Source organism: Canis lupus, chromosome 11, assembly GCF_011100685.1.
Source record: "Canis lupus familiaris isolate Mischka breed German Shepherd chromosome 11, alternate assembly UU_Cfam_GSD_1.0, whole genome shotgun sequence".
Taxonomy (NCBI): domain Eukaryota; kingdom Metazoa; phylum Chordata; class Mammalia; order Carnivora; family Canidae; genus Canis; species Canis lupus.
In genome coordinates, this window is record NC_049232.1 from 25,386,129 (window position 1) to 25,400,209 (window position 14,081).

General features: G+C 41.9%; 1 protein-coding gene and 1 non-coding gene across 8 annotated transcripts in view; both read right to left on the reverse strand.

The window, feature by feature from the left end:
* KLHL3 (kelch like family member 3) overlaps nucleotides 1-14,081 on the reverse strand; it is a 114,019-nt gene that overhangs the window by 19,157 nt on the left and 80,781 nt on the right. For all 7 annotated transcript variants that reach the window (XR_005366714.1, XM_038552245.1, XM_038552244.1 and 4 more), the window contains 2 exons: nucleotides 1,392-1,509; nucleotides 783-980 (listed from right to left, as the gene is read on the reverse strand). Coding sequence is in view for 6 of the 7 variants with exons in the window: in XM_038552245.1 (XP_038408173.1) it covers nucleotides 783-980; nucleotides 1,392-1,509 (316 nt within the window). In the remaining variant the exon portion in view is untranslated. The remainder of the gene's footprint in view (nucleotides 1-782; nucleotides 981-1,391; nucleotides 1,510-14,081) is intronic.
* MIR874 (microRNA mir-874) lies at nucleotides 6,298-6,375 on the reverse strand. Its single transcript, NR_049518.1, has one exon. It is a non-coding gene; the product is annotated as a microRNA mir-874 (primary transcript).

Sequence of the window (14,081 nt, forward strand, 5' to 3'; positions counted from 1 at the left end):
CTTTTTTTCTCTTTATTCTCAGGTCCTATCCATTAGTGGAAGCCCCTGGAGGGGCTGTAGACCCTGGAGGTTTATGAGTGAGGCAAAGAGAAGACTGGGAAAGGTTATCAAGTGGTAAAGACACAAATGAAAATTCAATGAAGTAAAAAATCCTGTTTTTTACATCCCTGGGGGCATTTCAGTGTACCAGAGCTACTGTCTACAGAGAGTACCACCTAGAGGTAGATGAGAAATGTGATCATCTCTCCAAGTCCACATCTATTCATAGTTTCTGATTTGAACTCTGAAGTGACACAGAAGCCAGGAGCAAGTGGATGTTCCTGCTGTGGCACAGCCTGGCAAAGCTTCATGGGGCAGGGAAAGGGCAATGGACAAAGATGGCATGCGCCTGAGTCAGGTTTCTCCCATGGTTGAACTCCAGCTCCTTTGTTCGTCCAGCAGAAGGTTTGGACAATCCTAAGATGCCCTGCAGCTAAACATGCTAAGTCTCAGTTTTTGAAAAAAATAGGTTCCCAAACAATAGCAAGGAGAATATGTTCTCTTCTGAGTGCAGAATCCTTCCTAGAGTCCTAGAAATGATAGCATGTGGGCAGTTACATAGTCTGTGTGCAGGAAAGCCTGCCTCTGGCAAGCAAGGTAGGAGATGAGGAAGGATGAGTATGCTGCTGAGGAAGTAGTTCTGGATGGACAGAACATTGGCCCAAGAACTGGCTGAGCAAACCAGGGTTGCCCTGAGGGCATGTCCCAGGCCGGGAGGAATGGAGACCACATCCCAGACCTACCAGTACTGCCATCAAAGCCCCCCACGGCGTAGAGGAGGTCATTGAGCACGGCCGCACCCAGAGTGCTCCGGCGCTCCTGCATGCTGGCGATGGACGTCCACTGGTCCTTCACACCATCATATACGTCCACTGTCCGCACGCGCAGTGAGCCGTTAAACCCGCCCACAGCATACACGTGACCAGCCATGAACACCACACCTGAGGCACAGGAAAACCAAGGCATCGAGGTCATCTCAGGCGGCTGATCACTCATGTGGTGACAATGAGTGACATTGGGGAGCCGGGCAATCACATGAATAATTCACCACAGAAAGTGATCTCCAACTTTATAGAACTGGAAGCCATTATGGACTCTCTGGATTTCCATTCATATATGCTTTTCCAATGTTGTTTGATTCAAGCAAATACTTGTACCAGCCTGAAGTCCCAAAGCACATAAGAACCGACCCCAGAAGGGGCAGCCAGAAACTGGGCAAGTGGGGAAGGAAGAGGAAGAGAGTCTATAATGCACAGATGTTTGTGGAAACAAGGAGCAGTGGAGGACTTCTGGCAGTAAGCAGAGACAAGCTGGGGAAAGCAAGCTGCACAATGACAGATGGTGCTACTCACCTGCTCTGCATCTCCTGGAGGGAAGCTCAGCAATCTGGTCCCACCGGTCCTCTTCGAAATCGTAACATTCCACGCTGCGGATCGCCTTGGGGGCCTGGCCACCAACCACAATCATGACCTCCAGAAAGACAAACAGACATTAGCTGGGTCTGCCCAGCTAATGGATTCACACATGATCAATCCCTGGTACTTCCGCATGCCAGCTGCCCAGGGTCCACGGGCCATCCAGGGTACAGAGTTACACATTTGGAGATGCTGTCCTAAGTCACCAACAAATAGGACAATTCAAGAAAAATCTAACAATAACATCATATGAAGAAACACCATCATGAGAACTACACTTCCAAATCCTTGTGCTCAGGGCTGTGCTGGTGGTACATGTAGCCACTCAGGGCTTGTTCTATGATCACAATGCCCTCAAGGATTTCGGCGAGGGAAACGAAATTTTGCATCAAAACAAAATATCACAAAACATATATCAAAATTTGAATATATTTTGGAATAGAGTGCAACTTGGTTGCATTTTTAGGATAAAATTACTTCAAAAATATTTCTGATTACAGAAACTACAGAGGGCAGGCACTTACTCATTGAAGTTTAGGGGAAAACTGCGAAAGACTGCTTTGGGGTAGCAACCACAAAAATGTATTTAACTGATGATGCTCTGAACAATACTGTTTCCACAGGTAAGGTAGTAGCTACCACTGCCAGTCACTGCGTGCAATGTGTTGTCATTTACATGTCGCCATAACCCTGTGAGGTAGATATTATTGATATTGACAGATGAGGAAATTAAAGCTCAGAGAATGTAAGTAGATTGCCCAAGGTCACACAGCTGAGAGTGGCGGAATAAAGACTGAAAACCAAGTCTACCTGGCATAGAGGTGAAGGCAGCCCCACCCCTCTCCTGCTCCAGGGACCGGGTCCATGCATAGACAGCTCACTACATCCATGTTTTTCAAACTGCAGGTCACATTTCATTAGTGAGTCATGAGATGAATTTTATGCATTGCAAACCAGCATACTTTTAATAGAGCAGCACAGAAAATATACGAAGGGTGTTATTTCATCAAACAATTGTGGTGGTTATACATACAGGCAGGTGTCTCCTGCATAACAATTTAAACATATTTCTTAGTGTAGGGTATAGTAGGAAGGAAGGAAGGAAGGAAGGAAGGAAGGAAGGAAGGAAGGAAGGAAGGAAGGAAGGAAGGAAGGAAGGAAGGAAGGAAGGAAGGAAGGAAGGAGAAAGAAAGCAAAAAAGCCAGCCACTGCTTCAGCTATAGCAACAGAGCCACAGCATTTAATTGTGGTATCCGTTATTGTGACTTTTGTCACCTGTTATTCATAAATTAAAAAGTAGCAAAGTCAACAACAGTGTACACATTTTAATGAACTTGTACAAATTTCATGGTTGCCCCTATAAGGACATCATGCTCACTGGCATTGCAAGATGCCTCCTTAGACATGATGAGAAAGGGGTGGAAGTCACAGGCCGCCAATCAATAGGAGTCACAGGATGTTTCTCATTACCTGTAGCTTGTATTATTTACTCCAGTGGTTCTCAAACTCAGTGGGCCTCAGAATCACCTTGCTGGTTGTTAAGACACAAATTATCAGGCTCACCCTGCCAGAGGTGCTTACTCAGCAGGTCTGGAGTGGGGCAGGGAATGGGCATCTCTAACAAGTTCCTGGTTGAGAGTGATGTGGCTGCTCCAATATTTGTACTTGGATAACCACTGTTTTCACCCCTGGACCACAGGGACTTGTTGATGATGTTCCATTAACAATGTCTGCCATTATGAATAACCAGAGTACTCTCACTTCTCCACAACAAATGTTTGGGGAGAGGAGTGATGATCAAAATCTACATCAACTCACAGGAGTACATGCCTCAGGTGAACAGCATCTACCACACCAGGAGGCAGAACCAGGAGCTCGTAACTACTGCTCATCCATCATTTAGGCCCCAAGATTCCAGATCCAGGCTCACCTACCTACTGCCCATGTGGGTGGTCTGTAGTCAAATGTGGGTATCCAGTGTTCAAAAACTCAGAAGTCAGTTCCAACTTCTGGAACATTCCAAAGGAACCCAAGACACACAGTTCAAGCTTAGAGCTACTGCTACTGCTTCTGGAAATAAATATTCTACGTTTGACTCTCTGTGATGTGGTTCAGAGGGTCCGTGGCTCTGTGTCAAGAGTGGCCCTTTTCAGAGAAAAGCTGAATTCAACATTATTTCCCTTCTGTAACTCTTGGCTTAGTCAGGCATCCATGAACAGAACAGTTGAAGGGGGTTGTTAATTAACGCAGCCTTTTGACAAACTCAGACAACGCCCACCTTACTCCTCTGGGGCCCAGTGATTTGCCATGCATTCTTAAACATGCCTAGAACTTGCACCACCCTTCTGGTTTTGAGTTGGTAAAGCTAAAATGAAGGCACAATACTGTTAACGATTTTCCATGAAATCTAGTTTTGGAGACTAAGGAAGAATTAAACCAGGACTTAAGTTTTCTTTCTGCAATGACCTCAGGCACTCAACACCCTCTGTTACCTCTCTATGAAACATTCTCCCCCCTTTCTGGATCCCTCTGCTCTCACACGTGCTTATCTTTCAGGACTCAGGTGATGTGTCCACCTCTCTGATCTCAAATCTGAGTTAATGTCCCTTTTCTGAGATCACACATGCCCTGTGTTCTCTCATTAAAACTACCCCAGGGATGCCTGGGTGGCTCAGTGGTTGAGTGCTGCCTTCAGCCCAGGGCCTGATCCTGGAGACCCAGGATTGAGTCCCATGTCAGGCTCCCTGCAGGGATCCTGCTTCTCTCTCTGCCTGTGTCTCTGCCTCTCTCTGTGTGTCTCTCTCATGAATAAATAAAATCTTAAAAAAAAAAAAAAACTGCTCCATATTGTGCTGTAACTGCCTGGCAACCCTGTCTCCCTGGCTAGATGGTGAACCTTAACAGGACAGAGAATATACCTGCCTCAGTCGCAAAGATAATTGCAGGGCGAAACGGTGCCAGGTCAAATTAGTACTCAAATATTTGGAATAAGGAATGAATGAATGGTAAACAGCATATGCAAAAAACTAAATTAAAAGAATATACAGTTAAATTGAAGAAAATACAGTCCAGAACATCACTTTCTGGGGTTAAGATATGCTAGACACCAGATTACAAGTCTGGGGATAGAATTTGAGAGGAAAAATAAATAAATAAATAGATAGATAGATAAAAAAAGAGAGAGAGAGAGAGAGAGAGAACTTTCCCCATCTTTTCTCTCAACTACCAGAGGAAAGATGCTTATTCTTTGTACAAGTTATCAGCCTTCCTCTGTATAGAACATAAAACAAAATATATCTTATGCCAGAGGTAAGAAGGTATATTCATACTGGCAAAAACACAGTACTTACATCTGAGAATTTTCACAGTTACATAGAAACAGTGTTATACAAATGTAAAAAATTTCAGTGGTAAGGTAAAACCTGAGTAGAAAGACAAAAGTAACACAGAACAAGGTTTCAAAATAAACTTGGCTTGGAGCTCATAAAACCACTGTTGAGAGACAATTTTTAATATTCAAAACTTGTACAATAATCTGGGAAGAGTTAATTATGAGGTTTTGTGGGGGAGGACCATTGGTTTCTGAAAATGTAGAGGTAGCTCAAGGCAGGAGAAGGAGAAGGCATCCTTTCTGCTTCTTTCACAGACCTAAGAAATCCAATTTCTACAGCAGGCCTTGCAAGAAGCCATCATACAAGAAACACTATACTCCTTGTATAATCGCACAGAGTAAAAGAAATAAACTTCCTATCTTGAATACTAAAGGATGGCTGTTTCCATAGATACCTGATCTTAGCAACCAATTAGACAAAAAGGAGTATTCCCTAAAGTCTACATGCATTACATCCATAAAATTATAAACCTCTAGCTGCTTAGGAAGACGGTAAGATATTAGGGCATGAAGACACTTAAACAATTTTCTCCTATAAGCTCTCATTTAACATTTCCAGAAAAAACTCAGACCCAGGATGTTAAACAGGCATATTTCTTTCTTTCCCCAACACCCCTAAGTCCCAATCTACTAAAGATTTGTAATGCCTATAATAGAAATCATTGAATCCAATCAGCTTAATGATTGTTATTTTTAACAGTATCCTTTAGGTAACCCTGTGAGAACTACCAGGGGTCATACAGGTATCACAATAAAGAACTGGTTCCAGGCTAACAATTATGCTAGACCAAATATAGTTTACTCATGTTCAGGGACTGCGGGGTACTGGGGAGTCTGGTAGCAAACCACAGGGTCCTAACCCCACGTCTCTGGAGTCCCCTGTATTGAATGAAGGCTGCACAGGTTCTGGTGGATGGAGAGTTCCAGTTGACAGAAGACAGGTGAGCCAGACTCAACCATGGACAGCAAGGCTGCTGGACAACTCCCAAGGGCAACACTCTTATCTTGGAAAGGCAAATGGCCCTTTATTTTAGGGAGCTTAGTGAGACCATGGAAGACTACCTGATTCCTTAGAAAAGAAATTTCACTCCCAATCTTGTAACAAGATGGTTTTTAAATACATATGTAAGGCTATCCCCTTCCATGGAGGACTTAAGACTTCAAAAGTGTGACTGGGGAAGGAAAGGCATGTTAGTCCCTCCTCAGAGTATGATGGCCACCCCATGGGAGAGCTACAGTGTCCCCGGTACCCGAGACCAGCCAGAGAAAAGCACAGTAGGCGAACGGAGCAGAGCTTTCTGGCTCACCTGTCAGTCATGACCCTCACCTCTACGTCATCAGACTTTCACTACAGTGAGAGGAAAAAACTGGGCTCTGTAAACTTTTTTCATCAGGCAAGAGTGGAGTGCGTGTCCGAACTCTTCCATGACCAGTGAGCTGGGCAGAAGGCAGGCCCAGCCAGTCGGTCCCTCGGGCCAGGGCAGGAAGCGAGAGTCTCTCTTACCCTGGTGCGTGGGGCCGCAGGGCTAACACCAATTCATCCAAAGGAGTGTGTCGAGGTCGAGGCAGAAGACTTGTCCCAGCAGGTTCCTGAGCAACAGTTGCTCCAGGCAAGAATTGACAGCCAAAGTGCAGAGACGGTGGGAAGCGGAGAAGCAGCAACTTGAGAGCAAGACCCAGGGAAGAAAGAAGGAGTAGGAATATGGACTTTGGAGTCAGACACATCCGGGCTCAAGTATCAGCCCAGTCACTAAATAGCTGTGTGACCATGGGCAAGACATTTAACCTTGCAGAACCTCACTTTCGTTACCTGTATTATGAGGATAATAGGATGTTTCTCTTGTGGCTGTCAGGAGCCTTAAAGATACAAAGCACGTGGCACAGAGCTTGGTAAATCATATACATGAAATGTGAGCTTCTATTATTCAGTCAACACCAGCACCATTATTATTGGTTAAAGCAGTTGTTAAAAAACAGACTCCCCATAAATGGTGGAGAAGGACACTTAGGATCTATGAACAAGAAAGTGAGCATCACTAATTCCAGGGTGATGACAGGACCTGTTTCAGAACCCCAGGCTATTTTCTAGGTGCGGCCTGGGTCCATCTGAAGGATCACACTAAAGAGGAGCAGTGGCCACCCAGGGCCCTGGCCCAGCTTAAAAGTCAGCCTACCGACCCTACCAATAGCCTTGTTCCCAATGCCATCTATTGAAAGGACAGGCCAAGCTGGGAGAAAGCTGCCCACTTCTGGCCCAAATGGCTTTTCACCATCATTTTTAAAGAGTTGAATGGAGATGTCACTTGAACTGAAATGACAGTGAAAAGTGCCAGGCTCAGTACATCTCCAAAGGTTCATTTGCATCTTGCTGGGACCTCATTTCTCTGCTGCCATCTGTGGAACAGGGTAACGTAGGAGTGTTTTGAGAGACTGGGAGACAGCTCCGGTTGTCCATGGCAACCCAGCCTCAGGGAAGTGCTGGGTGGTGAATGTGTGGGAGCCTAGATGATGCTATTAGCTGTTCCGGCTTGAATGTGTCAGTATGATCTGTGCATATGTGGCTCAGGAAAAAAACGCTCTCATTAGCCTCTACAGCTATCTAAAGGCAGAGTCCTATTTTCTTCAGGGAAGGGGCTTGGCTTGCAAACAGGTTCACTGCTGAGAATTGAAGACAGTACAAATCTCTTTCCACTGCTGTGTTTCTCAAAGTGTCCTCTGTTAGAAAGCCTATCTGGATTGAATTCATGAAAGCCCAAACTAACCTGCCCTTGCAATTCTTATGGCTGGTTCCTTCAACTGGTCCAATGATCTCCTTACTTCTCTTCCTCTACTTATTTGGCTACTTATATATTTTTCTTTTTTTCATTTTTTTTTTTTTTTCAAGTAGGCTCCACATCCAGCATGGAGCTTGAACTCATAGGGCTTGAAATAATGACCCTGAGATCAAGGTCTGAGCTGAGATCAAAAGTTGAATGCTTACTTGACTGAGCCACCCAGGAGCCCCATTCAATTGTCTATTTCTACCTTACTCTCTCAGAGGACTTCTTAAAAGTCCCCAAAGGGCAGGAATTGAGTTTCTTCCCACACATTACCAGCGAAAAATTCTTGTGTGAAATATGGAGGCAATATAACAGAACAGCTCAAAGCTCACAACGCCAAGTTGTTTTTAATACTGTCAGCATTCATACATGTGTTTTTGTCTGGAGTCAGTCCTTCTGGGTTTGAATCTCAGCTCAGCAATTTATTAGCGGTGCTTTCAAGATATGTAACAAATTATCTTATACTCTTCCACTCAAGACATGGAATTTATCCGCTCTCCCCTTGAGTGTGGGCTGCACTTACTGACTTGTACCCTGCAGACAGAATACAGCAGAAAAAATGTCCCATCACTTGGAGAACAGGTTATACAAAGACTATAGCTTCTGTCTTGGGCATGCTCTCTCACTGTCCTCCTATAAAATCTCTCGCCACAAGGGAAACCAGCTTCCATGTCATGATGATACTCAGGAAGCTTATGGAGAGAGCTCACAACAGTGAGCTGAGGAGCAGATCTACACTCACTTCCCCACCGCCCCTCACTCCAAACAAGCCTGGAAATGACCACTGTCCTGACCAAGAGCTCAACTACAACTTTACAAGAGGCCCTGGGCCAGGATGACCCAGCAGAGCTGGGACTCCTGCCCATGGAAAGTGTGAGAATAGTAAACATTTACTGTGTTAAGTCACCAAGGTTAGGGTAATTTGTAATGCAGAAATACAGAATTCATACATAATGAGTAAGTGACATAACCCAAGATCCAATTTCTGCATGTGTAGAATGGGGATGATTATAACCATGTAAATCCTATGAGATAATAAATGTAAATCATTTAGCCCAGGGATTGGCATATTCTGAGGGCTCACATTTGGAGGGTTATTGTTATCTGCTGTTATCATCATTGTGGAGTTAGTATTGTATAGTGGCTATGAGTCAGCCAGACCTGGATCTGAGTCTTTATATTCCCACTTAGCTATGAAGCCCTGGGCAAGTCATTCAATCTCATTGAATTTCCAACATGGAGTTTGTTCCAACATGAAAACTTTCAGAGTTGTTACGAAGATGAAATAATATATATAAAGTGCTGTGTTTAAAACACAAGGAAACCATATTTAAACAACCCTGTTCATGTCATCATTAACGTCTTGGGTGTTAAGAACAGTAACCTAGGGAAGGAACAAAGCACCGAGTACAACTTACTCTAAGTGGCCATCTGAGGTGGTGAGTCAGCCCTCCTCTCCTGCGGTCATTTAAACCAATTTCTGGATGTTCACTCTTAAAGACAATATCCCTTTGACCTTGAAGATAGCTCAGGCATCAGCTCCTACAGAAAGCTTTCTCCAGCCCTCACCTCTCTCTGTGCTCCCAGAGTGTCCTGCCCATACCTTCACTGTGGCACTTACATGATCCACTATAATTGTCCTGTGACATCCGTCTTCCCTCCCCTGAGTCTGGAGCACTGTGGACAAGAGACCAGTTCACATGAGGCTCTATGGCTTTAGCATCAAGCCCAGTGCCTGGCAATCAGAGACTACTCAATGGAATTGTGTTGAATGAGTGAATTGAGTTAATGCATGCATGACGGTTTATTACTTTCCTGCTGGTGCTATTGTTTTTAATTTAAATGCTTGACCACCTATCCAACTCCCCAGGAATGGGGAGATTCATTTGATATTGGACCTGTGCTGAGCCAAATGTCCTAGGGTTAATCTACATTAGCATCAAAGGATAATACCAAGTAGGGTATCACTACATCTCTGCAAAAAATACATGTATGAATGCTGACAGTATTAGAAAACAACGTGGCATGATAGAAATGGTCAGTACTAAATCTCTATGAGATTATTTCTTCTTTAAAAATCTATCTCTTCAGGATCCCTGGATGGCTCAGCAGTTTAGTGCCTGCCTTCAGCCCAAGGCCTGATCCTGGAGTCCTGGGATCAAGTCCCACATTGGGCTCCCTGCATGGAGCCTGCTTTTCACTCTGCCTGTGTCTCTGCCTCTCTCTCTCTCTGTGTCTCTCATGAATAAATAAATGGACACCCCAAAAAATAGCTAAAATTGGACACCCAATAAAATCTTTTTTAAAAAAAATCTATCTGTTAGGATACCTGGGTGGCATAATTGGTTAAGCATACGACTCTTAGTTTTGGCTCAGGTCATGATCTCAGAATCATGGGATCAAGGCCCATGTTGGGCTCTGTGCTCAGTATGGAGTCAGCCTGAGATTCTTTCCCTCTTCCTCTGCCCCTCCCCTGCTCATATTTTCTCTCTCTCTTTCAAATATATAAGTAAAATCTTAAAATAAAAATATATATTTTTCAGGGCACCTGGCTGGCTAAGTTGGTAGAGTGTGCAACTCTGAAGCTCAGGGTTGTAAGTCTGAGCCCCTACATTGAGTGGAAAGATTACTTCAAAATAAAATCTTTAAAAAATTATACTTTCATTCATGAAAACTTTTACTATTGCCCATCCTGTGCCAGACTCCAGACTACATGCTAAGGACAGAGATGAGTAATGCCTGCTATCATGGAATCTATAGTTTAGTGAAGGAGGTATCTAGAAGAGAACCCTGAATACCTCCCTAAAGTGTCAGCCCAGGGCATATGGTCATCTTGTTGAACTACTGCCCCTGCTTTTCAGAAACCAGTGAAGCCATCACCAACCTGACCTCTCCTCCATTAAAGAGTTTTTCTCATCAACTGTATTTCTACATGGTAGCAATAAACTATTAGAAAGTAGACTTTAAAAGAAAAGATTTACAAGAGCATCAAAAACTATGAAATACCTAAGAATAAACCTAACAAAAGACCTACAAGATCCATACATTAAGAACTGTAACATGTTAAAAAAAAAAAAAAAAAAAGAACTGTAACATGTTGCTAAGAGAAATTAAAGAAGACAAAATAAATGGAAATACATACTGTGATAATGGATCAGAAGATTAGTACAGCATACCCCCCTCCCTCCACTTATCCAGCTTTGCTTTGTGCAGTTTCAGTTACCCATGAACAACCTTGATCCAGAAGCAGATGATCCTCCTTCAGACGTATGGTCAGAAGGTCAACAGTAGCCTACATCATTCACCTCACTTCATCTCATCTCGTAGGCATTTTATCATCTCTCATCATCACAAGAAAAAGGGTGAGTCAGTACAGTAAGATATTTTGAGAAAGAAATCATATATTGCATAATTTTTATTATGGCACATTGTTATAATTGTTCTATTTTATGACTAATTATTGCTATTAATCTTTTACTGTGCCCAATTTATAAAGTTTATCTGAAGTATTTATGTATAGGAAGAAAACAGTATATACAATACTATCCACAGTTCCAGCCACCCATGGGGGGTCTTGGAACACAACCCCTAAGGATAAGAGGGGACTACTGTATTGTTAATATATGAATTCCCCCTAATTGACCCTAAAAATTTAACACAATCCCTATCAAAGGCTTTCTTGTAGAAACAGGCAAGCTGATTCTAAAAGATAAATGAACATACAAAGTACCTAGAATAGGCAAAACAACTCTGAAAAACAAAACTAGAGGACTCATACTACTTGATGTCAAGAATTACTATAAAGCTAGTCATCAAAGCAACAAGGTATCGGTGGAAAGATAGGCAAATAGATAAAAATAACAGAATAGTATCCACATATAGACCAGCATATATGGAGTCAATTATTTACAACAAAGGTGCCAAGCCTATTCAATGGAAAAAGGAGAATCATTCTACTAAATGCTGTGGAAAAACTGGACATTCAAATACAAAACAAATGAACTTTCACCCTTACCTCACACACCATATTAAAAAGAAATCTCAAAATGGATCACAGACCCAAATGTAAAACCTAAAACTTTAAAATTTCTAGAAAAAAAAAGTATAGGAGAAAATCTTTGTAATCTTAGATAATGCAAAGATTTTTTTTAGATAAAACATGAAATACATCAATCATAACAGAAAAAAATGATAAAATTTAAAACTTCTACCCTCCCAAAAATACATCTATGAAAATAAAAAGACAAGACACAGATTGGGAGAAAATATTTGCAAAATACAAATTTGATAAAAGACTTACATTCCACAACATATGAAGGACTCGTAGAAATCAGTAAGAATAAAACCACCCAATTTTTTAAAGAAAAAAAAATTGAACATATTTCACCAGAGAAAATATAGAAACAGCAAATAAGCACATGAAAAGATGCTCAACATCATTAGTCATCAGAGAAATGTAAATTAAAACCATTGTGAGATACAACCACCTACCTACTACAGGGGCCAAAATTTTTAAAAAATAGATAATACAAGTAGTAGTAAGGCTGTGGAGTAACTGGAGCTCTCATACATTGCTGATGAGAATACATAATGGTACAGCTGTCTTGGAAAAACAGTTTAGCAATTTCTTATAAAGTCAAACATATACTTACCATACAACCCAGCAATCCTATTCCTAGGTATTTACCCAAGAGAAATTAAAATATAAGTCCATACAGGGATCTGTAAGTGAATGTTCAAACAGCTTTTCCATAATAGCTAAAAATGGACACCCAAATGTCCATCAATGGGTGAATGGATAAACAAATTATGGTACATCCAAACAATGGAATATTACTCAGCAATAAAAAGGAATGAACTCTTTATATGTGCAACAACATGGATGAATCTCAAAAGCATTACGCTAAAAGAAAGAAGGCAAGCTCAAAAGGCTATATATGGCATGATTTCAGTTATATAACACTCTAGAAAAGACAAAGCTGTAATATGGACAGAAATCAGATCAGTAGTTGCCAAAACCTAGGGGTAAAAGAAGGGGCTTGACTATAGAGCAGCACAATGGAACGTTTTCGAGTATTTAAAATATTCTATATTTTGATTAGGATGCAGCTACATAACTGTATGCATTTCTCAAATTTTATCAAATTGTATCCCTAAAAAAAGTGAATTTTATTATGTATCAACTATACCTCAATAAAACTGAATTTAAAAGCAAATAATCTGAGATGTTGATAATGAGGAAAGCATATGCATGTGTGGGGGCAGAAGGTATATGGAAAATCATTCTACCTTACCCTCAATTTTGGTGTGAACCTAAAACTGCTCTAAAAATATAAAGTCTTAATTTGAAAAGTAGCAAATAATAGTATTGGAATCCATCTCTTAAAGAGATGAATGGATGTTACAGAGTTTAATTAAGGGAGATATTGATTTAAAAAATAATGAGAAGAAGAAAAGAAAAGGATCTTTTTTGTCTGCCACCAAAATCTGAAAAAAAAACCTGCCCCTGGGAGGTAATCTGGTAGGAGAGAAAAACACAGACTCTAGAGTGGAATAGACCTTGTTACATCCCAGCTCCACACTTAACTAGCTGTGTAACCGGGCAAGTTACTTAACCTTTCTGAGTAAACTTAGTAAACTAGGGATATGAAGAGTTAACACCGTAATATTGTGATGACTTAATGAGATGATGTACCATCAGATAATCTTCAAAGTGACAGTCTCCCTCAGGACATCCCACTCCTCAAACCCACAGTGGGGCTCCGCTCACTAACTTAAGTGCCCAAACAATGATGACAGAGTAGAGTTTGAGAAGCAGGTTGGACAAGAGAACCTTGAATCATTCAAGGATTAAAGTTGAGGGAACAATGAGGCTAAGAGCCATGATGTCCTTTTTAAAATTCCTTCAATAGATTCACAAGAAGTCTTGGTTCTTGTTGCCTGCAGAAGTCTGTATGCCCAAGAATCTAAACATTTTCATTCTGAAAATAGTGGTTCCTAAGGAGTAGAGATGACAGCAGGACAACATTGGCGCCTCCTGAAAGAGGGGTAGACTCTTCTCAACCACAGATTCATCATCTGGAAAGGGAGGCATGGTCTCAGCAGGCTAGGTCAGGACTCAGGCAAAAAAATGGCTTTGATTTTTAAAAGTGTCTTCTTGAGATAGGATGTGTGGTAAAGGCTAGATGCAGAGTCTAGAAAGGGAAAGGTCACTGGGTATGGCTTCCACACAAAGCAACTGAGCCAGCTCTGCGCCATTTCCTCAGCTCCAGAACACACTCCCCAGGAAAAGATGTCAGTAACCTGATGTAAGATAAGAGCCTCCTTTTCCAAAGAGAGAAGTCACAAAGACATGCAACAATGCCAGCTAAGAACCTGGGATGGAAGAAGCCTCCTCCACATAGAACAGCACTGCAC